General features: G+C 46.5%; 1 protein-coding gene across 1 annotated transcript; it reads left to right on the top strand.

Annotated features, from left to right (window-relative positions):
* Positions 1–9,487: 9,487 nt before the first annotated feature.
* ADRB1 (adrenoceptor beta 1) lies at positions 9,488–20,017 on the top strand. The gene is made up of 2 exons (XM_030453685.1): positions 9,488–10,777; positions 19,844–20,017. The coding sequence occupies exons 1-2, from the start codon at positions 9,488–9,490 to the stop codon at positions 20,015–20,017; spliced, it is 1,464 nt and encodes a 487-aa protein (XP_030309545.1).
* Positions 20,018–23,608: the final 3,591 nt, after the last annotated feature.

Consider the following 23,608-nt stretch of genomic DNA (forward strand, 5'->3'; position numbering starts at 1 on the left):
AATGAAGGTCTGCAGAGGACTCAGGCAACAGCAATGTTCATAGTCCAGAAGCCTCCTGATAATGCCTATCCGTGGGTTTGAGATTTCATTCCATACAGAGAAACAGAAGCAATGCCCCCATGAGCTTGGTTTTGGCAGCGATGCCAATGAGTTCTGGAGACAACACAGGAATGGAACAAACAAATGCAAAACAATCTGACAAAAAAAAATAAATTAGGAAGGCCAAAGAGTTCGTAGAGAGCCTGTGGTCTGAAATATGTTTGCATAAAACAGACTCTTTGAATCATTACAAATAATTAAATGTGCTAAAAGCCCCCTTTCTCATTCCTGGATAGGCTGCAGAATAAGGGGATAAATACACCCTAAAGGATCAAGGTGTTTGCTGAGTGCAAATAGCTAAGCTAACTAACAAGCTTAGCAGTTTCACATTTCGAGGCTGCCAGTGAGCAGCCTGTGGTTACTGTCAAGAACAGCTTGAACACAGAGGTGTCTCAAGTAACAAGCTCTGCTATTTAAAACAGTAATATTATGCTGTCCATAGGAGAAGCTTTCAGATGAGGACTGGCAAAGTGGTTCACAGCTATTCAGCTTCAACAAAAGCCCAGTGAGGGCAGAGAGAGTATTTATTAGATGCAGTTATGATATTGTTACTAATAGCATTACAAAATGCGTTGGCACTTGTAAGCTTTTCCTCCTCAGATAGGAGGGAAGTTGTATGGCATCAACTTAACAGCTAACAAACTTAAAAACTTATTAATTTCCCTCTTTATCCAAAGGCATTGCTATAAGCAGCAGGTATATGAAGAATTCCTTGCAGGTCTAATTTATGTCATTGGTCATGAATTAATGGACTTGAAGCCACAGTGAGGTATTTCTATAATTATTCAATGTCCTTGCTGATTGAACGAGGAGGGGGGCAAGGGAGGTCTAAGTTAAACTGTATTCAGAATACGGCTCTACAATGAAAAATGAGCAAAAAATTCAAGAATCTCTTTGTTTCGTTAGATTCCTGAACCACACTAGAGAAGTACAGGGATTGGCAGAACCTGTGTTAAATGCCTCCAGTAAAGCTTCAGTGAAGTCAACTACAGCCCTGGTGACTTACCCACACTGACTCCATCTTTTTAAGGAAAAAAAATATAATTTATAGAATTTGTGAGATTTTTCTTAGCATAGAAATGGGTAGAATTGTTAAGAGGGGGCAAATACAGGGAACTGTTGCCAAAAGGCAATGTTCATTTCAAGAGAAAAACCTTTTGTTTAAATGGGACAATCCCCATGAAAGAGGCATCATCTTGAGGTTACTACCAGTAATGTTACATGTTGTTTTCTCCTAAAGTCATTCCAGGTTGAAAGACTCTAACAAAAAAGCTTTGTTAAGTTTTCAGAGTTGTGCTTTACTGGTGGCCTATTCCTGCAATGGGGCCTGAGTACCTTCCAAGTCTGCTCTCTAATCCCTGGGAATTTGATCCGCCACTATCAGGCTGATCAGAACCTCCCCTTTGCTATTTCATTCATTTTAAGATGTTAAAAATTAACCTACTTACTTCACCAGTCTACTCTGCACCAGTGTTGAAGGCACCACTGCAGGAAGACAGGTCTGGGTTGGCACATGGGGCTCTGGGAAGGCTTTGGTACAGCTTGCCAGGAAAGATGTAGGAATGGACTGGAGCTGCCAAGGCTGGGCTGACATGAAGAGCATGCTCTGTTGCTTGGGAGTTTGTGGAGTTCAGAACAGAGAGAGAAAATCAGCTACAAATTTTGGAGGCAGACCACTACAGTCAGCCAAGCTTACTGCCAGACCCAATGTCTGGCACACAACACAGGGTTTTAACAGGAGGAATAATTAAGCTCAAAAAAAAATATTGGGGCAAAGAAAAAGGAAGAAAAGGAAAACATTGGGACTGAAGTCAGACCGCGGAGTCGCTTCAGCTCTGCTTCTGGTTCTATCTGTGATGTAAGACCAACCAATCATTTATTGAAATTTGTAGTTACGTGGCTTTAAATTCTGGCCAAATTTTGACAAGTCAGTGCACACATTTATCCTATATACTTCTGGGAAACTGGGAAATGCTGAGCACTTCACCTTATCATACCAGGTGTCTGGTGTTAAATGCAGATTGCAAAGATACATCCCAGTGGGTGGTACCTAAACAGAGGATTGCCATTAGAAATATGCTGTTGCCTGCAGAGCCAGAATATCATGAATTTAATTTGTTATTATAAATAGATAAGCAAACTTATGAACAGTAGGTAATTTATCACTACCTCAGCAGGGTTTTATGATAGAAAACCCAAGTGCATGTCCTGGTCCACAAGTATTGAAGAACATGACAGGCAGAGGTGACAAATAGCTTAATTCAACCCAGCAATACCAAGGCCACCAAGAAATGGTCAGCAGAGGTCCTCACAGGCCAGCAAGGTCAGCAGAAGGTATTTTACTTTAATCACTGACTTAAACACAGTGAATGAGATGAGAAGCCTCTGCCTGAGCATGTGTGAGTGTTGTGTAGCTGACAGGTTGCTGAAAGAACACACAGGACTACAGCTGGATGTTAACAGACAGCAATCACTGCTTTTGAGACCTAAGGCAAGGCTTGTTCTTTCCCTTGAAAAAGAAAAAAAAAAAAATATATATATATAAAATGGCTGAAATTGTTTTAAAAGACACTAAGGCAACTTTGAGGACCAATACCCAGGAAATGTCTATCACTGAAGATTATAAACTACATGAAAAACAGGTTCAAAAAATAAAATTTGCAAGTCAGCATCCCCAAGAGCTTCAAAAGGCACTCTCAATGCCAACGAAAGGGAATAACCATTCAGCTTATTCACATGTTGTGACACGATCTCAGCTATTCAGAGCTCTTTCCCAGGGTGCTGTCCTAAGTTAGCATGAACTGCAATTGACTTCTCTTGCTTAAAAAAATCCAGAATCTATTTTCTCCCAGTGGGAGCTCCAGCCCATTTCTTTACAAAATCCAAAGCCTCGGTCCTACATCTGGAGACACCAAGCCAAAAACATTGGGCTGCCCAGGTGCCAAAGTCAGTCTCAGTTAGGCACCCACCACCACAACCAGCCAGAACTGGACCCCAGCCAAGCAGCTCCAGGCAGTGTTTTGCCATCCAGAACATAAATACAGATTTGCAAAACATCTGATAATCCTGGTTCCACCCAAACCATCTGAATTAGTCTTTTGGCACACTCCAGCCACTAACCTACATGCTGTGGTCATCCATGATGTGAAGGGGAAAGAAGCATTTATTTTTTATTTTTTTACTTCGTACAAGTCCCTAACCAGTGTGCTTCTGAACATCAAAACCCTCTCACTGTGCCTTTTTCCTGCACCTCACACCCACACCTCAGGAGGGGCTTGTAAAAGATTAGATTTTTTCTTCCAATAAAAATGTGAAATGATATTTCCAGAGCATCATGAAACTTTCATCCTACAGATGGGTGATCTTTGGGATGGAGAAATAAAGTAACTTCCCGCAGCCAGTATGTGGTGAAGCAGGAATAGAGTGAAATCTCAGAGGATTCCAATCATCACTCCTCTGCTCTGGTCTCCAACCACAATCATTCTGTATAAACACAGGCTCTGACCACCGCAGGGTTTTCTGGCTTGCTGTAAAATGTTTTGCCAGCCCTCTCAAAGGAATCACTGATGCTTAAAAAAGAGGCAGTCTTGGTCAGGGTTTTCTCACAGTGCCAGTGTCTCCTGGAGGAGTCTGGGTGTTGAGAAAGTACAGGGAGATGCAGACAGTGAGCCTTGGCAAAGTGAACCATAAAAGGCAACTTTTAGTTATAATCTGGATTAATGAGTGCATTAATACTGCTCCAGATTACTATTAGTTCAGATTGCAAATATAATGATTCTGTCAAATAGTTACAGGGATTTACTTTACAAAAATTGTGTTAATAGCAAAAGAAACACTCTGCTTCCAGGAATCTCGAACATGGCTTGTTCTTAGCAAAGTCTGATCATTTCTTTTGCCCAAGAAGAATCCATTACTGCAGGGCAAATGGTAACACAATGGTAAAGGCATTCCATGAGCCTTCAATCCAGGGTGCAGTCCACAACCACAAGTCTGGATCATGTAGATAGAAAATGTACCGAGAAAGGCAAAATAAGAATTTGTCCTGAATGAGATACTTAAAGGTCCAAGCAAAAACCTCCTCTGAGAGGTACAAAGTGAGGCTGGGGGAGGGAATGTTGGACACTATCACTACTTCAGACCCCCGCAAGTCAAACTCAGAAAGTGCTCCCTAACACAGCACACACTACTACTCGTGTACCTGTGCAACTCTGGGTCAGATGCAGAGTACAGGGCTGGGAAAATGTGGCCACTCTGTTATTGAATGCATTTGTTTGATGTTTCCTTGGCATTGTTTAACTAAAAGCAAGCACATACGGTATTCAGCACACTGACACACACAATCAAGAGATAATGTCAATGGAATTGCCTGTTGTCACAGGATAACAGCCTCCTGCTGTTGCTGAAATGCCAAATTGAAGCTGAGGCATTTATGGAAAATAAACGTCAAGTCAAAGCCAAGATGTTTATTTTAAAAACAAGAGACATGGATCTTGTGGCAGTGTTCCATCATGTCTCTATTTCTCTAATAACAAATGTCGAGTGTGAATAGATCCAAGTGACAGTTTCCTTCTGGACAACTCGGAGCGGTGAAGGCTGATCACCTCCCATGAGGTCTGGCAGAGTTGTTCTTATCTGCTCTCCTTCAGTTCAGGTTTTAGTCAATCTGTCCAGGTAACCAACACAAAATGGGTTCTCAGATGTCTGCTAAGATTACAGACACTTAAAGGAGAGACCTTCCAGGCATTTCAGTGGGCTTTGACAAATGCCTTAAGAGTACAAGCAGTTAATACTTTTAGAGAATATTATGTCAATAAGAGTGGTGCCTGAATTTGATTGCAATGAGGGCATGACTAGACCAAGGCTGGACAAGGAAGACAAGATCCTTCTGGGTCATATGCTGCAGCACACCCTTTACTCCTGGCAGGCAATGGCTCATCCTGGGTGCTGGCCCACAGGAGGTTTCTACTGTGTCCATGCCAGCCCCATAGCCACAGAGAAACTGTTCCTACAGTTTACATTTTTACAGTTTGAAGCTTCCTTAAATCCAGGTGGTTACCCAGTAACAAAGATAGTTTCTTTTGCTATGCAAGAGGAAAACTGAAGGTTGATTGATGAGTTGCTGGGATATGGTAAGAAACCTTGTTAAAGCTAAAAGTAAGAGCTGAAAAGTCCAGATCTTAGACATGATGCAATCTGATTTCAAGTTGAGAATTTGAGTTTTGTCAAACCTAACTATAAAGGTCTGAGTGCTAAGATATCCAGTGGTACTCATGGCAACCTAGTGGGTTTGACATCTTAAAAGCTCTTTCAGATATTCATACCAAATTTTCCCTTTTATCACATTACCACTCATTAAATTTCCCAGTGTTCATCTAAATTATTCCTCTCCCTCCTTGACAGTATTTTCTTCATTCAACTACATTAAGAGATTATGTCTTCCACAAGGTAAAATTGTCTCTTCACTATCTTCATCTCCTAAGACCACAATCCTTCTTGAAATGTTCATCATCTCTTTGTCAACATCCTTTCTCTCCAGCCAACCTAAGAGTGCCAAGACATGGTACACACAGCTCAGAACACCCCTGGAGATCCACTATCAGCAAGTCATCTCCCTCTCCCCAGGATACAGATCTGGCAAGAGCAGATCCACTGCCCACAGTGCTGCCTCAGCAATTGCAACACCAAAGGAAGGGGTGAGCCCCAGCACCAGCCCCAGTCTGGTCTCCTGCCCCATGCCTGGTGCTGCTGAGATTCCCCAGGGCAGGGCTCTGGATGTCAGTGCAGACCCATGCAATAGGACCCTCAGCTTGCAATCCATTTTTGCATGAATAGAGAAGCAAAAAGACAAGCTGGAACTCTGCAAAGCATCTCAAAGGATTTGGTTTAAAAATACATTTAGATAACCCACTTCAGTTCCTCAAATGCTGAAGTTTCACAGCCCATGCCAACAGGGTTCCTCAAATGCAATACGTCTTGATTTTCATTGGATTTTGTCATTTTAATTCCATTTTCATTTTCATTATCCTCTGTGCAACATAAGACAGATCTGTCCTAATAACTGCTCAGAGTTTGGGCTTTTTTTTTTTTTTTTTTTTTTTAAAACTTCCAAGAGAAAAATAATTAGCTGATCATTAAAAACTGTAATAGGAAGAGGAAGTAGAAACAATCAATTTCTGCTCTGGAAGTTCTTCTCTTGAGCTGACACCTTTAAATAATATGCAAACAGAGAGCTATGTTAAAATCATGTTAAGAAGATGTCTGAAATTTAAAAACAAAACAAGGAAAGTTTGATTTAAAGGAGATTTGCAAAAGGTAATGCTCTGAAAGGGGTTAAGCCTACAGTAATTATTTGGCTGCTCTGTGCTGCAAGGGCCAGAGGGATGTTCTGTACAGAAATCGTAAATTTGCTTTTTTTTTTTTCCTTTGGAGATGCATTGTTTCCCAAAGACATTCTGGCTCCAGCTCTGATCTGGCATTCCAGATTGATGCTTGTTGAACCAACAAAGATGCTGGGAAGCAATGCTTGATTATGTGTCTTTTGGTTTATTGCTTACTTGCTAGCAATTCCCTTTACTTATTCAATCTTTACAGTGGGATGAGGATCTCCAATTGGAGATCTGATAGGACAGCTTGATAGGCAAAGAGTTGGCATTTGATTAGGTTATATATTTTATTAACTAAATATAGATACTTTAGCAATAGTGGATATGAACAGACAACAGATGGATGACACTCCAGGAATAGCAGGAAAAACAGCTATGTGGTACCCCCAACACTGCTTCCTACTGTCAGTGCCATCTTTGGAAAAGCATTTAAAATTTCATCACATTTTAATCTGGCTGATGTTGCACTAAAATGGACTATGCACAAAATTCACCCAAGAGCCTCAGCTGTGAGGGCTCTGGTGCAGTGATGCACTGCAGGGCTCATATCTACTTCAGGTGTTTCAGCTAGATGTAGAAAATAAAAAATTATCTCTCTTCCAAAGTTCCACTGTCTTGTCTTGGTTTCAGATATTACAGATCCCAGTCCTGGAGAACTATTCCTAGCCACAGTCCTTCAGCTTTACATTCAACATAAGGTCTTCCTCTCTTCTTAAAAGTGCCATGCCCCTCACCCCTCCCACCAAAGAGGGTCACACTTTGGTCCAGCAGATGACGAGCAGCAAAGCAAAGTCCATGGGAAAACTGGGGAATGGGTTAGTCGAGCAGCAGGTCCTTGCTGGTGTGTGGCTTTTAGTCAGGGTTAAATAAACAGCATGTAAAAAAATAAATAAATAAATAAATTGCTACTAGGTGGCGACCTTGTAAATCAAGTCTAAACCTGGAAGGGATTTTTATCATCCAGCTGGAACAGTGGAGCAGCATTACCAGAATAAATATATATGGGGGGAGAAAAATAACTGTGCCTTCCAATTGCTCCCAGACTCCTGGAGAAAACGTTTGGTGCTGCTGTAAGACATGGTGATGACTGAAAAAGAGAAAAAGAGGAGATAGGAGAACTTGCTCTCATTTGCCTGACAGCTGCTTCACATTATTTTAAGAGGTTTAAAAGAGGAGTAAAACAGTTAAATGCACCCAAGAGTAGTCTTCCAGCTTTGGAGGCAAACAGAGAGCTGAGCAAGTAGATGAAAAGGCAGCCCAGCTATTTCCTAGCAGCAGGTTTCGTGGAAGTGGGTGGGAGCTGGGCAGGGATTTGCTTATAATCTGTTTTTTGGGCATTACAGCCTGGGGATGCTTCATGTACTTTATTGCTCATGACCAAATAACAGTACTAATACTTAGAGTGGTCCTTAGATTTAGTGTGGTTTCACCAGACTGGGTAAAAGCTACTGGCTGCATTTAAAACATCCAGAGATACCTGTCAGAGGAAAGCTGGGATTTCTGTGTCCCAGCCCTGAAGTGGCTTCCAGGGAAAATGGAGCAAACAGGACATGCAACAGTCAGAAGCTGTAGCCACAGAGACAGCATGGAGCTGGTGGCACCACCTCGTAATCCACAAAGTTTTACATGGTGTCCCCAACAGCGAGGCCCTGGGGGTGTCCAGGCTGGGGCAGGAGGCACTGTTGACACAGGACACCCATGGGAGGCTGTCCATTGCTTTTCCATGGAGGGTGATACAGACAATATTCTGTATTCTGGGCATTCCAAGTGTAAAGAGGGGAAGCACCTGCTCCAGCAGCTTTCACAGGTGGCAATGGATGACAGTGGAGACACGAGAGGAATCTCTGGCATAAGATATATCCCCCAACACTTAGGCCACCTTGTGCAGACCAGAAACCCAGCATTGTCCTGGGCTGCATCAAAAGAAGCATTGCCAGAAAAGTCAAGGGAGGCAATTCTCCCCCTCCATTCTGCTTGTGTGAGACCCCACCTGAAGCACTGTGTCCAGTTCTGGAGCCCTCAGCATAAGAAGGACATAGAGCTGCTGGAGGGAAACCAGAGGAGAGGCATGAAGATGATCTGAGAGACAGAGCAATTCTGCTACAAAGACAGGATGAGAAAGTTGGGGTGTTCAGCCTGGAGAAGAGGGGGCTCCAGGGAGACTTTGTAGCAGCCTTTCAGTATCCAAAGGGGCTAGAGGAAAGCTGGGGAGGTACTTTTTTGCATGGACATGTGGTGATAGGACAAAGGGGAATGTTCTTAAACTGAAAGAGGGTAGATTCCTGAAAGAGGAAGAAACTATTTCCTCTGAAACACTGGCGTGGATTGTCCAGGGAAGCTGTGGATGCCTTATCCCTAAAGGTGTTGTAGACCATGTTGGATGGGGCTTGGAGTAACCTGGTCAAGAAGGAGGTGTCCCAGCCCATGTCCAGGTATCCATCCTTGTCCATCCTTGGAGCTAGCTTATCTCTAAGATCCCTCCCAGCCTCTGACTTTCCCAGCGATTCAGCACCCACCTCCCTCGGGGTCTCAGGGCAGGTGCCCAGACCTGAGATACACTGGACCAGGATGGCAGCCAAAATTTGGACCTTTTTCCCCAAACCCCCAAAGACTGCTGAAGCTACCTCCTGACCCCCCTTTCGCTCCCCACAGGGGGGCTCCGAGGGGGACCCACTCTGCCTGCCCTACACACACACACCCCGCACACACCCGTACGGCAGGGTGGGTGGGTGGCCCTGGGGAGGGGAGAGGGGGTGTTGGGTGGGGGTGTCCGGGCTCAGGCACCGTCGGGACGGTCAACCCGGAGCCAGAGCGGGCTGAGCGGTACCGGCAGCGCGCGGGCAACGCCCCTCCTCCCGTGTCCGGCGATTGGTGGGTGTTGGGTGACGCGAGGCGGGGCGGGGCGGTCCGGGCGGGCAGCGCGGGGGCCATGAGGCAGCTCGGGGCGGTGGCGGCGGTGGTGGCGGCGGTGGCGGAGCCGCCTTCCTGCCCGCGGCGTGGTGGCCATGGGCGATGGGTGGCTGCCGCCGGACTGCGGCCCCCCAAACCGCTCCTTCCCCCTCGGGGGCGGGGGGGGAACGACGGCGGCATCCCCCGGGAGCCGGCAGCTGTCCACCGAGGTGCTGTCGCAGCAGTGGGCGGTGGGGATGAGCCTGCTGATGGCTCTGGTGGTGTTGCTGATCGTGGCCGGCAACGTGCTGGTGATCGCGGCCATCGGGCGAACGCAGCGGCTGCAGACTCTCACCAACCTCTTCATCACCTCGTTGGCCTGCGCCGACCTGGTGATGGGGTTGCTGGTGGTGCCTTTCGGGGCCACGCTGGTGGTGAAGGGCACCTGGCTCTGGGGATCCTTCCTCTGCGAGTGCTGGACCTCCTTGGATGTGCTCTGTGTGACAGCCAGCATCGAGACCTTGTGCGTCATCGCCATTGACCGCTACCTGGCCATCACCTCACCTTTCCGCTACCAGAGCCTCATGACCAAGGGCCGGGCCAAGGGCATCATCTGCACCGTCTGGGCCATCTCTGGTCTGGTCTCCTTCTTGCCCATCATGATGCATTGGTGGCGGGACGAGGACCCTCAGGCACTGGAGTGCTACCAAGACCCAGGCTGCTGTGACTTTGTCACCAACAGGGCTTACGCCATCGCCTCATCCATCATTTCTTTCTACATCCCCCTCCTCATCATGATCTTTGTGTACCTCCGGGTGTACAGAGAGGCCAAGGAGCAGATCAGGAAGATCGATAAGTGCGAGGGACGGTTCTACGGCAGCCAGGAGCAGCCGCAGCCGCCCCTGCCCCCTCACCCTCAGCACCAGCCCATACTCGGCAATGGCCGAGCCAGCAAGCGGAAGACCTCCCGTATTATGGCCATGAAGGAGCAGAAAGCCCTCAAGACTTTGGGCATCATCATGGGGGTGTTCACGCTCTGCTGGCTCCCTTTCTTCCTGGTGAACATCGTCAACGTCTTCAACAGGGACCTGGTGCCGGACTGGCTCTTCGTTTTCTTCAACTGGCTGGGTTACGCCAACTCTGCTTTCAACCCCATCATTTACTGCCGCAGCCCCGACTTTCGCAAGGCCTTCAAGAGGCTTCTCTGCTGCCCCCGGAAAGCCGACCGGCGGCTGCACGCCAGCGGCGGGGAGCTGAGCCACCTGCCCGGGGGCTTCATCAGCACCGTGGGGTCCCCCGAGCGCAGCCTGGGCGGGACCTGGTCCGACTGCAACGGGGGCACCGGGGGCGGCAGCGAGTCCAGCCTGGAGGACAGAAATAGCAAAACGTCCGATTCGGAGTCCAAGGTATAGGAAGGGATGGGGGGGGGGGGTGCGGGGGGCGGCGGAGGAGCCGGGGCAGTGGGGAGAGGCAGGCAGGGAGGCAGAGAAACAGAGGCATCCCCGGCAGCTGCCGGGCGGGAAGGCTGAAACCGAGCGAACCGGATCCCTGTCTTAGCGGAGAGAGAGCGGGTGTTTACTTAGGAATAAAAGCAGGTGAAGTCGCGTACGACATACCTCATCCCAAACTGCAGCAAACAGGAAAGCCGCTGACCGGAGAACAAAGCAAATAAACAGCCCGACCCAAAGAGAACCGGCTTGCGGGTCGGAGCAGCTCTGCCGGGGCTGGAGGAGGGAGGGGGGGGCTCGGGCCGCTGCTTTCGGAGCACTTGGCCCAGCACCCTGCCTGTCGGTGCTTGAACCCCAGCGTGGAAGTGCCCGAATTGGGCTGCAGCCGGGGGGTCCCAGCCCTCCCCCGCCTCGCCCGGGGCTGTGGGACACGCGGGGGTTCGTTCCCGCATCCCAGAGCCGGGCGGGTTTCGGGGGAGTGCGGGGTCCGTGCTGCAGGTGCTGCATGCAGGGAGTAGGGAGCGACGGGCAAGGGTGAGCTGTAAGCTGGGAGTAGCTGCGCTCCCCTGTTCCGCAGAGTAGCGATGGAGAAAAATAAAGGGGAGCACAGGTATATTTTGAAAAGGGGTAAAAACAAAACAAAACGAAACAAAATCCTGCCCCAAAACTCTTGTGCTTTGTCCCCTCTGGCTCAGCAAGCAGTGAGTTGCTGTGCTTATCTCCTTCGGCCAGACAATAGCAGTCAGGCTCTAGGAAACTTCTACCTCAAACTGTGCATATTGTACAGGGGAATAAACGGACCATGTTTATATTAAACAGCATATTTACATACCACTAATAGTATTTTATGAAAAGGGGAGGGGTGGGCGAGGAGCCTTCTGCAGCTTGTTCATTGTAATTACAGATGAACGGGGTTGGGGGGGGGAGGAATCCTGAGAGCAACAAAAATTTACTGCACATTTTTTTAAAAATGGCGACAAAGCTGGTTTTTTGCACAGTGTTAAGAGTTGTAAAGTTATTTGAAGATGTTACTTGCACACATGTACACCCATGAAAATTAATGAAATGGAAGTTTGAATAACACTGAAACCCTGAAACTGATTTCTGGTTTTGTCTGATCTGTTATAGTTTTATCGAGAGAGTGACTTTTTAATATTATTTTATGAAGGTACTGTAAATATATCCACTATAAATTAAAATATCTTAAGGGAGTTATATTATTTTTATTTTTATTTTTATTTTTATTTCCAAGTGCCCACATGAATCTGCTGTTATTTTAGCACTTGTGTGTCATTTTCATTTTCCTCTCTGTGTGTTTTATAACGTATTTATACTCTGGTGCAATTTACTACTGTGTAAGTAATTGGTTTATGTGCAATAAATACCATTGCAGCACAAGCAAGTGTGTCTCTATAGGTTTTGAAACAATACCTACCTGTAATGGGAAGAACAGCAATTGTTTTTCTCTGAAGATGGCTCAGATTACCAATACGACTAACTCTATCTAATGGTTTTTCCTGACACAGTGCTGTAAAAAATGTGTTTGAAACCCAATAAGGTTGTGTTCCTGTTGCACTGAGGTCTGCTGACTTCCCTTAAAATTAATGGCTGAAGACAAGGTGTTTCCACTCTGATAATGAATATACTCATTTTTTGAAACTAGTTGTTTCTGGAATATATTCTACTTAAAATTGTTTTTTGGTTCTTTTGGGTTTTTTGTTTTGTTTTTGTTTTTTTTTGTTATGAGTATATGTCTGGGAGTCAGGAGACCACAATATTTAAAATCACAGAGATTGTTGAATTTGAAAGCTAAAAATGGTCTTGAGTAGAAAGAAATCTCTGTATGCAGTACATGCCACCCCACCAGTCAGTCCACCCTGTGCTGGCAATGGGCCTGATCCTGCCCAAGCAAGGTAAGGGGTGTGCTGAGCATGGAGGTCATGGGAGGCCCCTGCCCAAAAGCAGCCAGAGGAGGCTCATGTCCTGTATGAGGAGATGGCAGCCAGGGAACCCATCTCCTCATCATGAGGAGATGGCAGCCAGGGAGTCCAGGCTTCAATTCCCTCTTACTGTAAAAAAGGAGTCAACCTCTGAGGGAATGGCTGAGGCATAACTGGAGCAAGATGGGACTCTGGGGCAGACTTAAACACTGCTTAAACCTCTCCTGTGTCACTGGGTGAAATAGAACCACCTAGTTTGTAGCTCATAAAACTACTGGTTATGTGCAGTGTGGTTTCAGGGTGCTGCATACAGCCATAGACTCTTTGGGGACCAGAGCATGGTAACTGCCTGTTATAGTGTAATGAGGTCCTGTGAGCAGAAGAGCTGCAGATTTGGACCCTTGGTGCAAAAGATGGTCTTGCCTTATTACTTTATTAAGGTATGCTCTATCCTTGTGCTTCTATAAAATTTTTCATTACTGCAATGAATTCACGGCAGACAGCAACAAAAAGGCAGTGCAGAATACAGGTGAAGCCAATTTTCCCTTTATAGTTAAATTAGAAGTCAGCTCCCAGGGAGAGCACTTCCCAAAGCCAGTTCTTTAGAGTGTTGGCTAATGGTTTGTTTTGGAAACTATTTTATTAGTTTTTAAAATTAAGGAATTTGTCATTTGCAATTTCTAATGGTGTATTTTCAGGAAAAAAAAACCAACCAAACAACAAAAATTATGTTTTTAATGCAAGGACAAAGTAAAAGGACCAGGAAAGTAAATAATATATTTCCATTGATGTTACTGTGGCTTGATGTGAGCTACAGATTATGGTGTGTCCCTTGATGACAGTGAAATGGGCTGGGGTGATGTCATAGCAGGTGCTAAGTGAAGCACCTGCCACCACATTTTTTCATTTTTTATTTTTCTAAATCTGTTTGGGTTTTTTTGGTTTTTTTTCTGTGATTCCAGCAAAGAAAACAGCACCAAAGGGGGGTGTGGGATGGTGATGTCTGATGCCAGCAGTGGCAGCAAGGTGTTGGCTGCACATTTGGTGTCGGGACAGGATTTGTTGCCTGCCTCCTGTGTGTTAGGGATTGCAGCAATCCAGGGCAAGACCACGTTCCTGCCTGCTGGATAGAGCAGGGCAGGATCCACAGTGCCTGGCTGGGAGCTGAAGTGGTTGTTGAGGCCCCTCCTGGGCGATGGATCCTGGGGTGGGACACTAATGGACTTGGCTCATTAAACAGTTCTCATGCTTAATTTTAGCCATCTGAATACTCTTGTCCTTAAAGTTTAAAAAGTGATAAAAGTTTTAGCTCAATGGGGTAATTTATGGCCAGAACTTGCTTGGCTTCTCCTGCCAAATAGCTGTGCTGGGTCATGCTTCCCCTGGATGACTGTAATGGCATTGCCAAGGGGAGAGGTAGAGTGAGTTTTGCCCGTTGGCCTCAGTGGGGTCAGTGGTGTGAGCAAAATGGTCAGGATTTGTCTGCTGTGGAGTTTTGGCTCATTGAGGACCTACTGGAAGAGCCTGGCACGTTGAGTCCCTTCACAGACAGCTGAGATAATCCACCTGGCAGCATGGATATCAGATGCTGTTCTGTCTTGCATGGTGTGAAAGGGTGGCACAGTCGGGACATATGGCACGCACGTGTGCGAGGATCAGGAGGCTGCTGGCGAGCAGTCTGCCATGGATCACACTCAGAACAGGATGTTCTCCTCTGAGAAGAAGGATACCCTGAGAAGTGTTACGGTGCAGCTGAAATACTCTGGAGGCAATGAGTCAAACACTCCTGATGAGTATTTTTTTTTCTGACAAAAACCAGACGTGGATTAGCAATCAGAGCTGCAAGTCAGAAAGTATAGGTGGTGGGCATGCGGCTGCACACGTACGTGGGCAGGAAATTAACAGCAAAGGGCTGTGGGTCTGCAGGAAAGGGAGGCACAGGTAAACCAGAAATCCACTCAGAGAAATTGTCCTGCATCTGCCAGGACCAAAATTATTTGGCGAGGGTGCCTGAGACCTCCACATGCAAGATGCCCGTTCTCTAAGGCGCCAGCTGCACTCTAAGCTGTGTTTGCTCAGCACTTCTGAAAAGGAGGCTGCATCTCTCCACATGCTTAAATGGGAATATCTCAGGTAGAAAGCCTGGCTTCAGTTTTCCATGTGTTCAGCAAAGCTAAGGATGTTTCAGGCAGAGGGCAGGCTATCAAGGTGTCTGTAGAAGGATCTTCCTGACAGTGAGAGCTGTACAAAAACACTCCTGCAAATTCACTGGGCTTTGAGACTGCGACCCTCAGGGTCAGCCAACCATAGCAGTAACTGATGACCATATGAAACTATTTGCAAAGAAATATGGATTATCGTTGTGATCTGAACTGTGCCCACAGCACACACAGGATTTGGCAGCATCCGCTGGGTGTTTGTGATACAGCACTCACTGGTTCTTCTGCTTTCCCTTCTGGGTATGCACACGTTTTCAAGCATAAGGACAACTTCTTTATCAACTTTTTTTTTTTCTCTATCAGCTGAGACTTTATTAATAATTTTTAAGTGGCTATTTTGCAAACCTTCCTTGTGCTGCACACTTTCCTAATTTATTGTAATTTCCTATTTGCTGGAGTGCACTTACTTCCTTTATGTAATATATCAGCTGAAGGGCTGGAAATGGTGCAGCCATGAACTGAAAGAGCAGACTTTCTTGAGGCCAAATGCGGTCAGGCATCATTGCCACTGGGAGCAGAATTTGACCTGATAATCTAATCTTATACGAGAGACTATCACCAGAAAAGTATTGTTACCAGTAGTAAATGACCTCTGCTAATGAAGCTGGAGCAATTAGTCTTATTGGAACCTGTCAAGAAAATGTTAACTGCTAAACAGTTAACATTGGATAGCTCAAATAATGAGTGTTTTGTTTGCTGATGTGTGTTAGGTGATGTGTTGGGAAATAATTATCCTTTGACTAGCAGCCAGCTCTGTACTAATCAGAAAGGAGAAGTCATGTTCTGTTTGAAGGATTATACCTAAAAATAGTCCTGTTGCCGCCAAATCAACGAGTGAAATGAGGCAAATTCAGGGAGACGTACACACCTTCTTCACATTTCACTTCTCATCCTAAAAACTCACTGCTCAGCTGGAACTTTCTGTTTGATTGGGTCAAAAGCACCGATGTGATCTGCAAGGGCAACGAGCACACTCTCCCCCCGGAGCATTACCCTATGCACCAATGACTTGCTTTCAGAGGCTGCCAAATTCCCGAAAGCTCCAGGAGGAAGTAAGGAGTCTTTCTCTTCATGTAAACAATCTGATATGGTGTAAGATCAACAATATTTGTGATAGTTGTCTCGCAGAAGGAATCAATAGGCTTTCTACAGGAGATGTTTTTATGCCTGCCCATCCGTGAGGAGCAGTCGGGGTAACAGCAGGTGATTTTATTTGTGCACTTCAGTAACTTCAGGCTGTCAAACTGTGCTTGGAAAGGTGACTGAGGTGGGGAAAGGATATAAAAAGGGATGCTGGTGAGCAAACATGGGCCTGGCATTGCAGACAGCAAAAATTGAGGCATCTTCCACTACACTATGTGTTGCCTTTTACTGGTAAAGTCTAATCGGTGTGGGGAGGGGTGCACAAAGCTGAGGCACCACAGAAACACAGGTCAAGAAGTGTGAAAGGTAAGGTGTTCCCATACAGGACCATGGTGACAAGGTGAATCATGTCCCAACCATCCCTAAAAGTTATTCTTTTTTGATAAACAGCAGTAGATGAAAGCACACCTGAGCAACTTTTCTTCTTCCCCCTCCCCTCTGAAGGGGCTCCAGCTATGCTGAGTTTCATTGGATCTTGGAGCCTTCCTCCAGCCTGGAGCTGTGGTCCTCTTTCTTGGTGCCACTCAGGAAGTGCCCCATGGCACCCACATGCCAGGAGGGTGCAGGGTGTGCCCCAGATGCCTCGGCTGAGCCGGGCGTGCTGGTGCAGGCTGCCAGCCACACCATTCCCCTGAGTCATCAGCCATCCAGCAAGCAGCAGCCACAGACTCAGGCCCGCCGTGCTGGGGATGGAAGAGTGTTGGGGTTTGTTATGTAAACTGGGGAACAGCTTCCTGCTTCACAAAAACTGGCAGTTTGGTACTCACATTTGCTTCACAAGCTGCCGTTTTGCCTTCCCTCCCTCTTAGCTTCTGGGTTTTTTATGGTGCTCTTTGCTTGCACAGCCTCAGCACCCAGCAGCACCAGTTTTTCAGCTGTGCCCCAGCAGCAGTCTGCATCCAGACATGAACAGTATCAGATGCCAGGAAGCGTCTGGGTTTGGTTGTACCCATTCCTTCCAGGATAGATGCTCAGACTTATTAATAGCAGCTGAATCAAACTGCAAAAGAAGCAGACAAATAGGAAATGAGTCCTGAACTCCAGGTCTTAAACCTACAGGAGGAAACAGAATCTTACCCAGACTTTTGCCATCGCTGTACTTAGCAGCACATCTCAGATGTAATGGTGTGAAATTGGTCTTAAGCTCATTGGCAGAATGGTTTAAAAGGGCAGATTTGAGTGTATACACCGAAGTGGCAATCAGAGCCACTAAAGAGCTCAAAAATCTCGGCAGCTGCTAGATGTATAAATATTTCAGCTACCAAGAAGTCATTTTGCTGGGCCAGGCGAGTGCTGCATCCCCTCAGAGTCTGTCAGCAGCTCTCCCACACAGTACTGCAGAACACCCTGCCAGAGTGAGGAGAAGTTGCAGGGACAACACAAGAGCTCATGACAAAAGATTTGCCATGTGGTAAAATTTGAATGGTGCTTTGTGGCCAGAATTTAAAGAGTGCTTGTTAAGAAGAAGGAATTAAGACAAGCCCCTGGCAGGATTTCCTTATGGGGAAAGGAGAACAACGTTCTAGGAGGAAGTTGCCACACACAGGTGGTAAAGAACCATTTGTTCACCAGTCCAGCAAGAGTTACAGATGCCACCAGCCTCCTGTACAAGCCACGGGGGTGGACAAGTGCTGGCCATCCCTGTGGGCAGCTCCTGGTGCCCTTCCCTTTGTTCCCATTTGGGTGTCTGACGTGCTACCTGCTCACCTGCCCAAGCATCGGAGGGACCCCAGAGGTGTCCTGTGACACAAAGGGGGATGCCAGCCTGTGTCCCCCCTCAGGGCTCTCCGACTCAGCATTGTCCTACGGAGGGAGGAGCACTTCCTCTTGGACTGGAGCAGGTAAACTGGGAGATGTCCCATAATACTCCCATTGTTTCACAGCTCGCCCGCTCACGGAGCCCGCCTTCAGCCAGGGGTGTTTTGTTTGTTTGATTTTCCCCTAAATACTCGCTTGGGAGCCGTCAAGTAGAATCTCAATTAGGTCGCTTAGGACACAAAGCACGGGGTGGGACGCGTTCCCTGGCAGGCAGCTCCCCTGCCAGGCAGCGGAGGCAGGAGGGGCGAGGGAGGGACCTGATGCTCACCTCCCTCCTCTGACTGAAGCATCACTGGGACCCTGGCAGGTTCCTGTGTCCGGACCAGGACGGCCCCCGGCTGCACCTGAAATCCCAGCTCTGACGCAGGAGCATCCGATCTGCTCAATAATCAGCTTGTGTCAAATACTCAGGCTTTTTGGAGCTTTTGTGTGATATTTGGTGCAGGGGGCTCCTCTGGCTGAAGACAAATCCTGTCAGAAAAGGTTTGTTTCAGCTGACCCACATGGGTTGCATGAACACAGGGCATGGAAATACGTGGAATGATGGGGCTGAGATCACCTGTTTTGGTACCAGCCCTGATTTGGATCAGTTGCTGCAAACCTCGTGTCCAGTGATGATGATGCAGAAGCTAAGACCCAGACCAGTACCTGTCATTTTGCCTGATCTGTGCGGGAAAAGTAGGACTCAACATGCAAACTTTCCCTCTCTTCAGGATCCACTCTGAATATTCGATCCAGAAGCATATGTGATCATATTCACATGCTTGTATAGTAGGTAATATTATATTCATTGCATGTGAAAATAACTTTCCTTTTGTACAGCTATAAATGCAACAGAAGAAAAATATTATTTAAGTCTGATTATCTGCTAGGTAATGTGTAGCTAGACCACAGTGAAGAGCATGAGACAGACTCCTCAACCTTTGGCAGAGATCAGGACCAGAAGGGCTGAAAGAGCAACTCAGGTACCGGGTGACGGCACTGAGCTGTCCCTGACTGCTAGAGGGTGACATGGCAACAAGCCATAGGCAGTGGAAAAATATTTCCCTAGGAAGAGCAGCTCTATTTACCCAGTGTCTTTGTGCAGATCCCAACACGACGGGAACCACCGAGCTGTTAGTGACTTGTTAGTAATGCCCATCGTGCATGTCTTCTGGTGGATGATGCTTAACTGCTTTTATTCTCGTGCACTCTGCTCATGTAGGAGCAAGGAATGTGGTGATAAAAAAGCTGGAATGGTTTCAGTGCTGAATAGTTTCCATTAATATATTTCTCATTATATAACACTGCCATCACCATACAAAATCTGCAAAGGTGCCTTTTAGGAAGGATGTGGAACATTTCTACGTAGCCAGAAATAAGAAAGTGGTGCTGTAAAGCAGGCTGGGCTTTGCTCAGATACACTTTCATTTGCAGTGGGTTCTTGGGCTGTTGCATGGTATGGATTTCTTTGCCTTTACCTTAGGAGGCACCTCATAAATTAAATGGCTGATGTTGTCAAATCCATGCCATTAGCACTCTGAGCAGATAATCCCTTTGGTGGCCTCATCGGAGTCTATCGCAGGGCCTGTCTCCAGATAACAGCCTGGAAAAAGAACAATGGTGCTCCAAGCTCCCAGGGGCCTCTGCTCTTCAGTTCTGTGCTTCAGAAGAGAAAAAATATCATTATCTCCATGGCTCAAGCTCTCTTTGAAATGTGGTTATTTTTTACTCATATACTCCAAGTATTTTTTAAATGATATCAGTGAGAAACTTGAAACCTTCTTTGAGAAGAGAAAGATTTCCTGCAGTCCTACTACTGAAGAAAATGGATAGATCAAGTAGTAAAGTTCAATGACTTACTTAGAATTAAATAAGAAAGAGAATAATGAATTGGATTTTGTGTGCCTGTTTTTCCTCTTCAGGGAACAGTCAGGCTAATGGATTTTCATTGCCTTCTGCTTCTGTTCATCAGTTTAGGTGAGTTCAAAACACTGCTGCCTTTTTGTACTCTCCTTTCCTTGCTCACTTCTCACTTCAAGTATTTGGAGCTTAACAAACACATTGGTTTACCATCATCAAACCATCCTGACCAATGAGGAAAACATGTGAGGTTAACCCCTGACATCCAACTATGATTTGTGGCTTGCTATATGGACATCTGTAGGTAGCTGCAAGCAGACAATTTCTTATTAGGGTGGACTCTAGTTTCCTACTATTATGTGCTCAGGCTTTAACATCCTTCAAAAGAGACATTATTTCCCCACTGAGTTCACCAAAATGTGGTTGGGTCTCCAAACCCCTCCTTTGTTTACAGGCTTTGCCAAGTCGACTGTAGGTTTTTTTATTGGGGAAGGAAGGGAGGTGGTGTAGGAGGAAGCTATTACAAAGCAATATAACATAAACAACTTTCTCTTGTAGACTCCAAATGCTGCTTGGCAAGGAAGAGGTTAAAGCTCAGGAGCAGATGGAGGGACTCATTAGGGCAAGGATATAAATAGAAAGTTGGAAAGAGGGACACAGGGGAGTCAAGGAGTTAATGAGGTGGGCTCCCTCAGCTTGTTGAAAGCCTTCTGCTGCTCTGCCCTCAGGGTTTGGGCCTGGCTCTTCCCTAAGGCATCCCAAAGTAGGGGGATATTAGGACAGAAACCAAGAATTACTGACCAAGAGTGGATTTGTCCAAGGTGAGCCCCAAAGGTGTTTGACTCACCAGGAGACTTTCTGTAGAGCTAGAAGCTGTTGCTGGTCCTGCCTGCCCCTTCCTTCCCTAAACCTTCTCTGGCTCCACCAGTACCAGCTCCGGGCCAGGGAGCTGCTCTCTGCTGATGGTTGATGGTCAGAGCAGGATTTCCCTTTTTCTACAAGCCCTGGTGCCTTAGGCTTTCAGGCCTGGGTTTGTTTTTTTGTTTTGTGCCTGAATGGGAAACGCACAATGAAAAACTCTTTAAACAACTTCAGGTAAGAGGAAACTCATCTGGAGTAAAGCACGTTATCACTTATTTCCAAGGAAATGATGCACTCTCCAAAAGCACTCCACACACAAGCGCTGCCATTTAAAATTGCAGAATCATTGCTGTCCCACTTTGGTGCTTCCTGCAGCCCTCATCCTGCTCTGACCCTGGTGCATGAGAATGCCAGGACTCTGCCAAGATCATCTGTGCCACTGTCTGGTCTTTAACCAGTAACCATTCACCAGCAGGTTACTGCAGATCCTTACACACCGTGAGATGCTCGGTGAGGCGGTAAATGTGCTGGGGAGGAGGTGCCAGGAAAAGTTATGTAAATTCTGTGCCAGTGGATATGTTCAGATATACAGGAATATTAGCAAGGGCGTTTCCTTAACATTCTTTCAAACAACCCACAGCAGCTCTGTGGATCGAGATGACAAAGTGTAACCAAGCAAAGGGTCATCTTCCCCCTCCCTCGAGCTGGGAATAAGGTTGGTACACAGGCACAGTTGAACGTCTGAGGCTCAGGGAGGGTCTGGCTGTTGGTTTGCCTGCATGGGTAGGTCTGGACAGCCTGGTGCCAGTTAAGGAAAGCCCAGGAGCCTCTGAAGCCTGGGAGGAATTCTCTTGTTCTATTTCCAGCCCTGCTTTTTAAGATAAAAAGGGCTTCAGATCAGATGCATTTCTGAAGCTTATCTGTGTGAATATTTGACTGCTTATCCAAACAGAACAAAAACCTTCAAACTTTCTGAGGTCCATCCATCAAGAGCCTTATCTCCCCATGTCACCATTTGGCTCCCAACTGCTGCCTCTTGGAGTCTCCCATCACCCAGACCTCGGCTTTGCCCACCACCTTCCCATCCTCCCTCTCCAGGCACCTTTGTGCCATTATCCATGGTCACCTCCTTGGCTCCCTGACACTTCACTGATGGCCTCTGCATCAGGCCTGGGCTTCTGTGTGGGCTACAGCCAGTCAGCAACTTGATGTGCTGCATTTGTGCTGCTGTCTGACAGCCCATCATCTCCAGAACCCACATAAGTAGCCATCTGGGCTACGGCCATCACAACAACCAGAGAAGAGCAAAATGACTCTGCGTGGTCCTGAGAAAGGAAAATACTTGTCTTTTTTTTTTACGGGATATTAATGAAGCCTAGATAAAGGAATACGCTCTTGGAATGCAGTCTTCTATATCTGGGGTTTAAAGACTGAAATATCCTAGGAGAATATTTCTGATCCCCTCTCTGGTGAAAAGGAGGTTTTGTAAGGGGTACCCTAAGTCCCAGCTATTGGGAAAGTGAGGAGGGGTGTCAGCCCTCATCACCTGTCAGCCTCTGGTCTTTGGTAGAGACATCCTCACCACTGCAGAGGGGCTTCTCAAGATCTCAGAGAGCTCCTCTTAAGGTGGTCACTACCCTTTGGTAGCTGAATGCAGCACGTGAGCCACCAAGATGCACCAAGAACATGGCAAGTGCACAGGGAGGGGTGGCATCAGCATGCTTGTTAGAGGAGCCTTTGCAGTGTCTGGTGTCAGGACCACAGAACATGTCTTGTTTTGAAGCTGAGCTGGCACAAGAAGTTGTCTGGAGTCCTCCTGTCCTGTCAAAGCCATGGCCAAAACCAACATGGTGAAGGCATTGGAAAGAGCAACCCATCCACAGCAAAAATGAGTTTAAATAGGGAGCTGGCTGGCTCAGGGCTTAAGATCAGCTCTCAAGCATAACAGAGGTTGAAATCCTGTGCACAACAGCAGAGATAAGAGGCCTCTGCTGTTTCATACCATCTAGTCTTGGGCTGGGTCTACACAAGCATCATCACTGTGGTAGCCTTTTCCTGTGGGGACCATTTTCCTATTGTCTTTTTCACAGGAGACTCTGACCAAAGGGCTGTTTTGGTCTCCTCCCTGTGGTTTTAATTTTTTGTCTCTGTTTTGGTAGTCAGGAGGGTAAAATATCTCAGATATAAAAATTAATTTAGCACAAGAGCAAGAGGATAAGTTTTGTGCTGTGGTGTCTGATAAGCTATTTATAAATACCATATCACTGTTGGGTCATCTCCAGAGTTTAAAATAAAGTTTTAATTTAAATATAATTGGCGGATACGATACGGTGTTGGCAGATACAATAAATACAATTTTGTTCCAATAAACCAGAATTTTAACAATGTTTTGCAAAAATCAAGCGAAGGATTATTGCCCTGATTTTTTTGCTTTGTCTCCATGTTCCAGTGTTTAGTTTAATGTTACATTTAGTTATAGGAAAAAAAACCCCAAGCATCTGTGACTGAAATAATCCATTCACCACGGCCTCTGCTTGAGGGATAGGAGGATGCTCTTGAGAAGAATGATGGAGAGAAGAGTAAGCTGGAACCATGGAGGTCTTGGCACAGTTGCAGTAACCCTCTGGACCAATAAGGAACTTAATGTCTTCCTTGCAGCTCCATGGGGCACCAGAAGTTACCATCACTGAGAGATACCTTGCCTTGAAGTGTCCTGGGACACTTGATGTGGTGCTGGCACAATTGGGAGCAAATGTGCTTGGTCACAGCCTGAGCTGCCAGGGCAGTGTGAAGTGATGTGGCTGCTGAGTGATGACAGCAGCACATGAGCTTTGCTTCAGGGATTTATATGTTGGTGCAATGTTCCAGGACCAGGGAAGCCTCTCCCTGGACTCCAGTGGTGCACAGGACTCCTTTCACACTCAGATTCCACCACTTAAATCATTCTCCTGGCTGTGGAGATGGTG

This window comes from Calypte anna, chromosome 6, assembly GCF_003957555.1.
Source record: "Calypte anna isolate BGI_N300 chromosome 6, bCalAnn1_v1.p, whole genome shotgun sequence".
In the NCBI taxonomy this organism is placed as follows: Eukaryota; Metazoa; Chordata; class Aves; order Apodiformes; family Trochilidae; genus Calypte; species Calypte anna.

Coding starts and splice junctions, on each gene's coding strand:
- ADRB1 (XM_030453685.1), top strand. CDS start 9,488: ATGGGCGATGGGTGGCTGCCGCCGGACTGCGGCCCCCCAAACCGCTCC. Junction 10,778..19,843: donor CGTCCGATTCGGAGTCCAAG/GTATAGGAAGGG, acceptor TTTCCTCTTCAG/GGAACAGTCAGGCTAATGGA.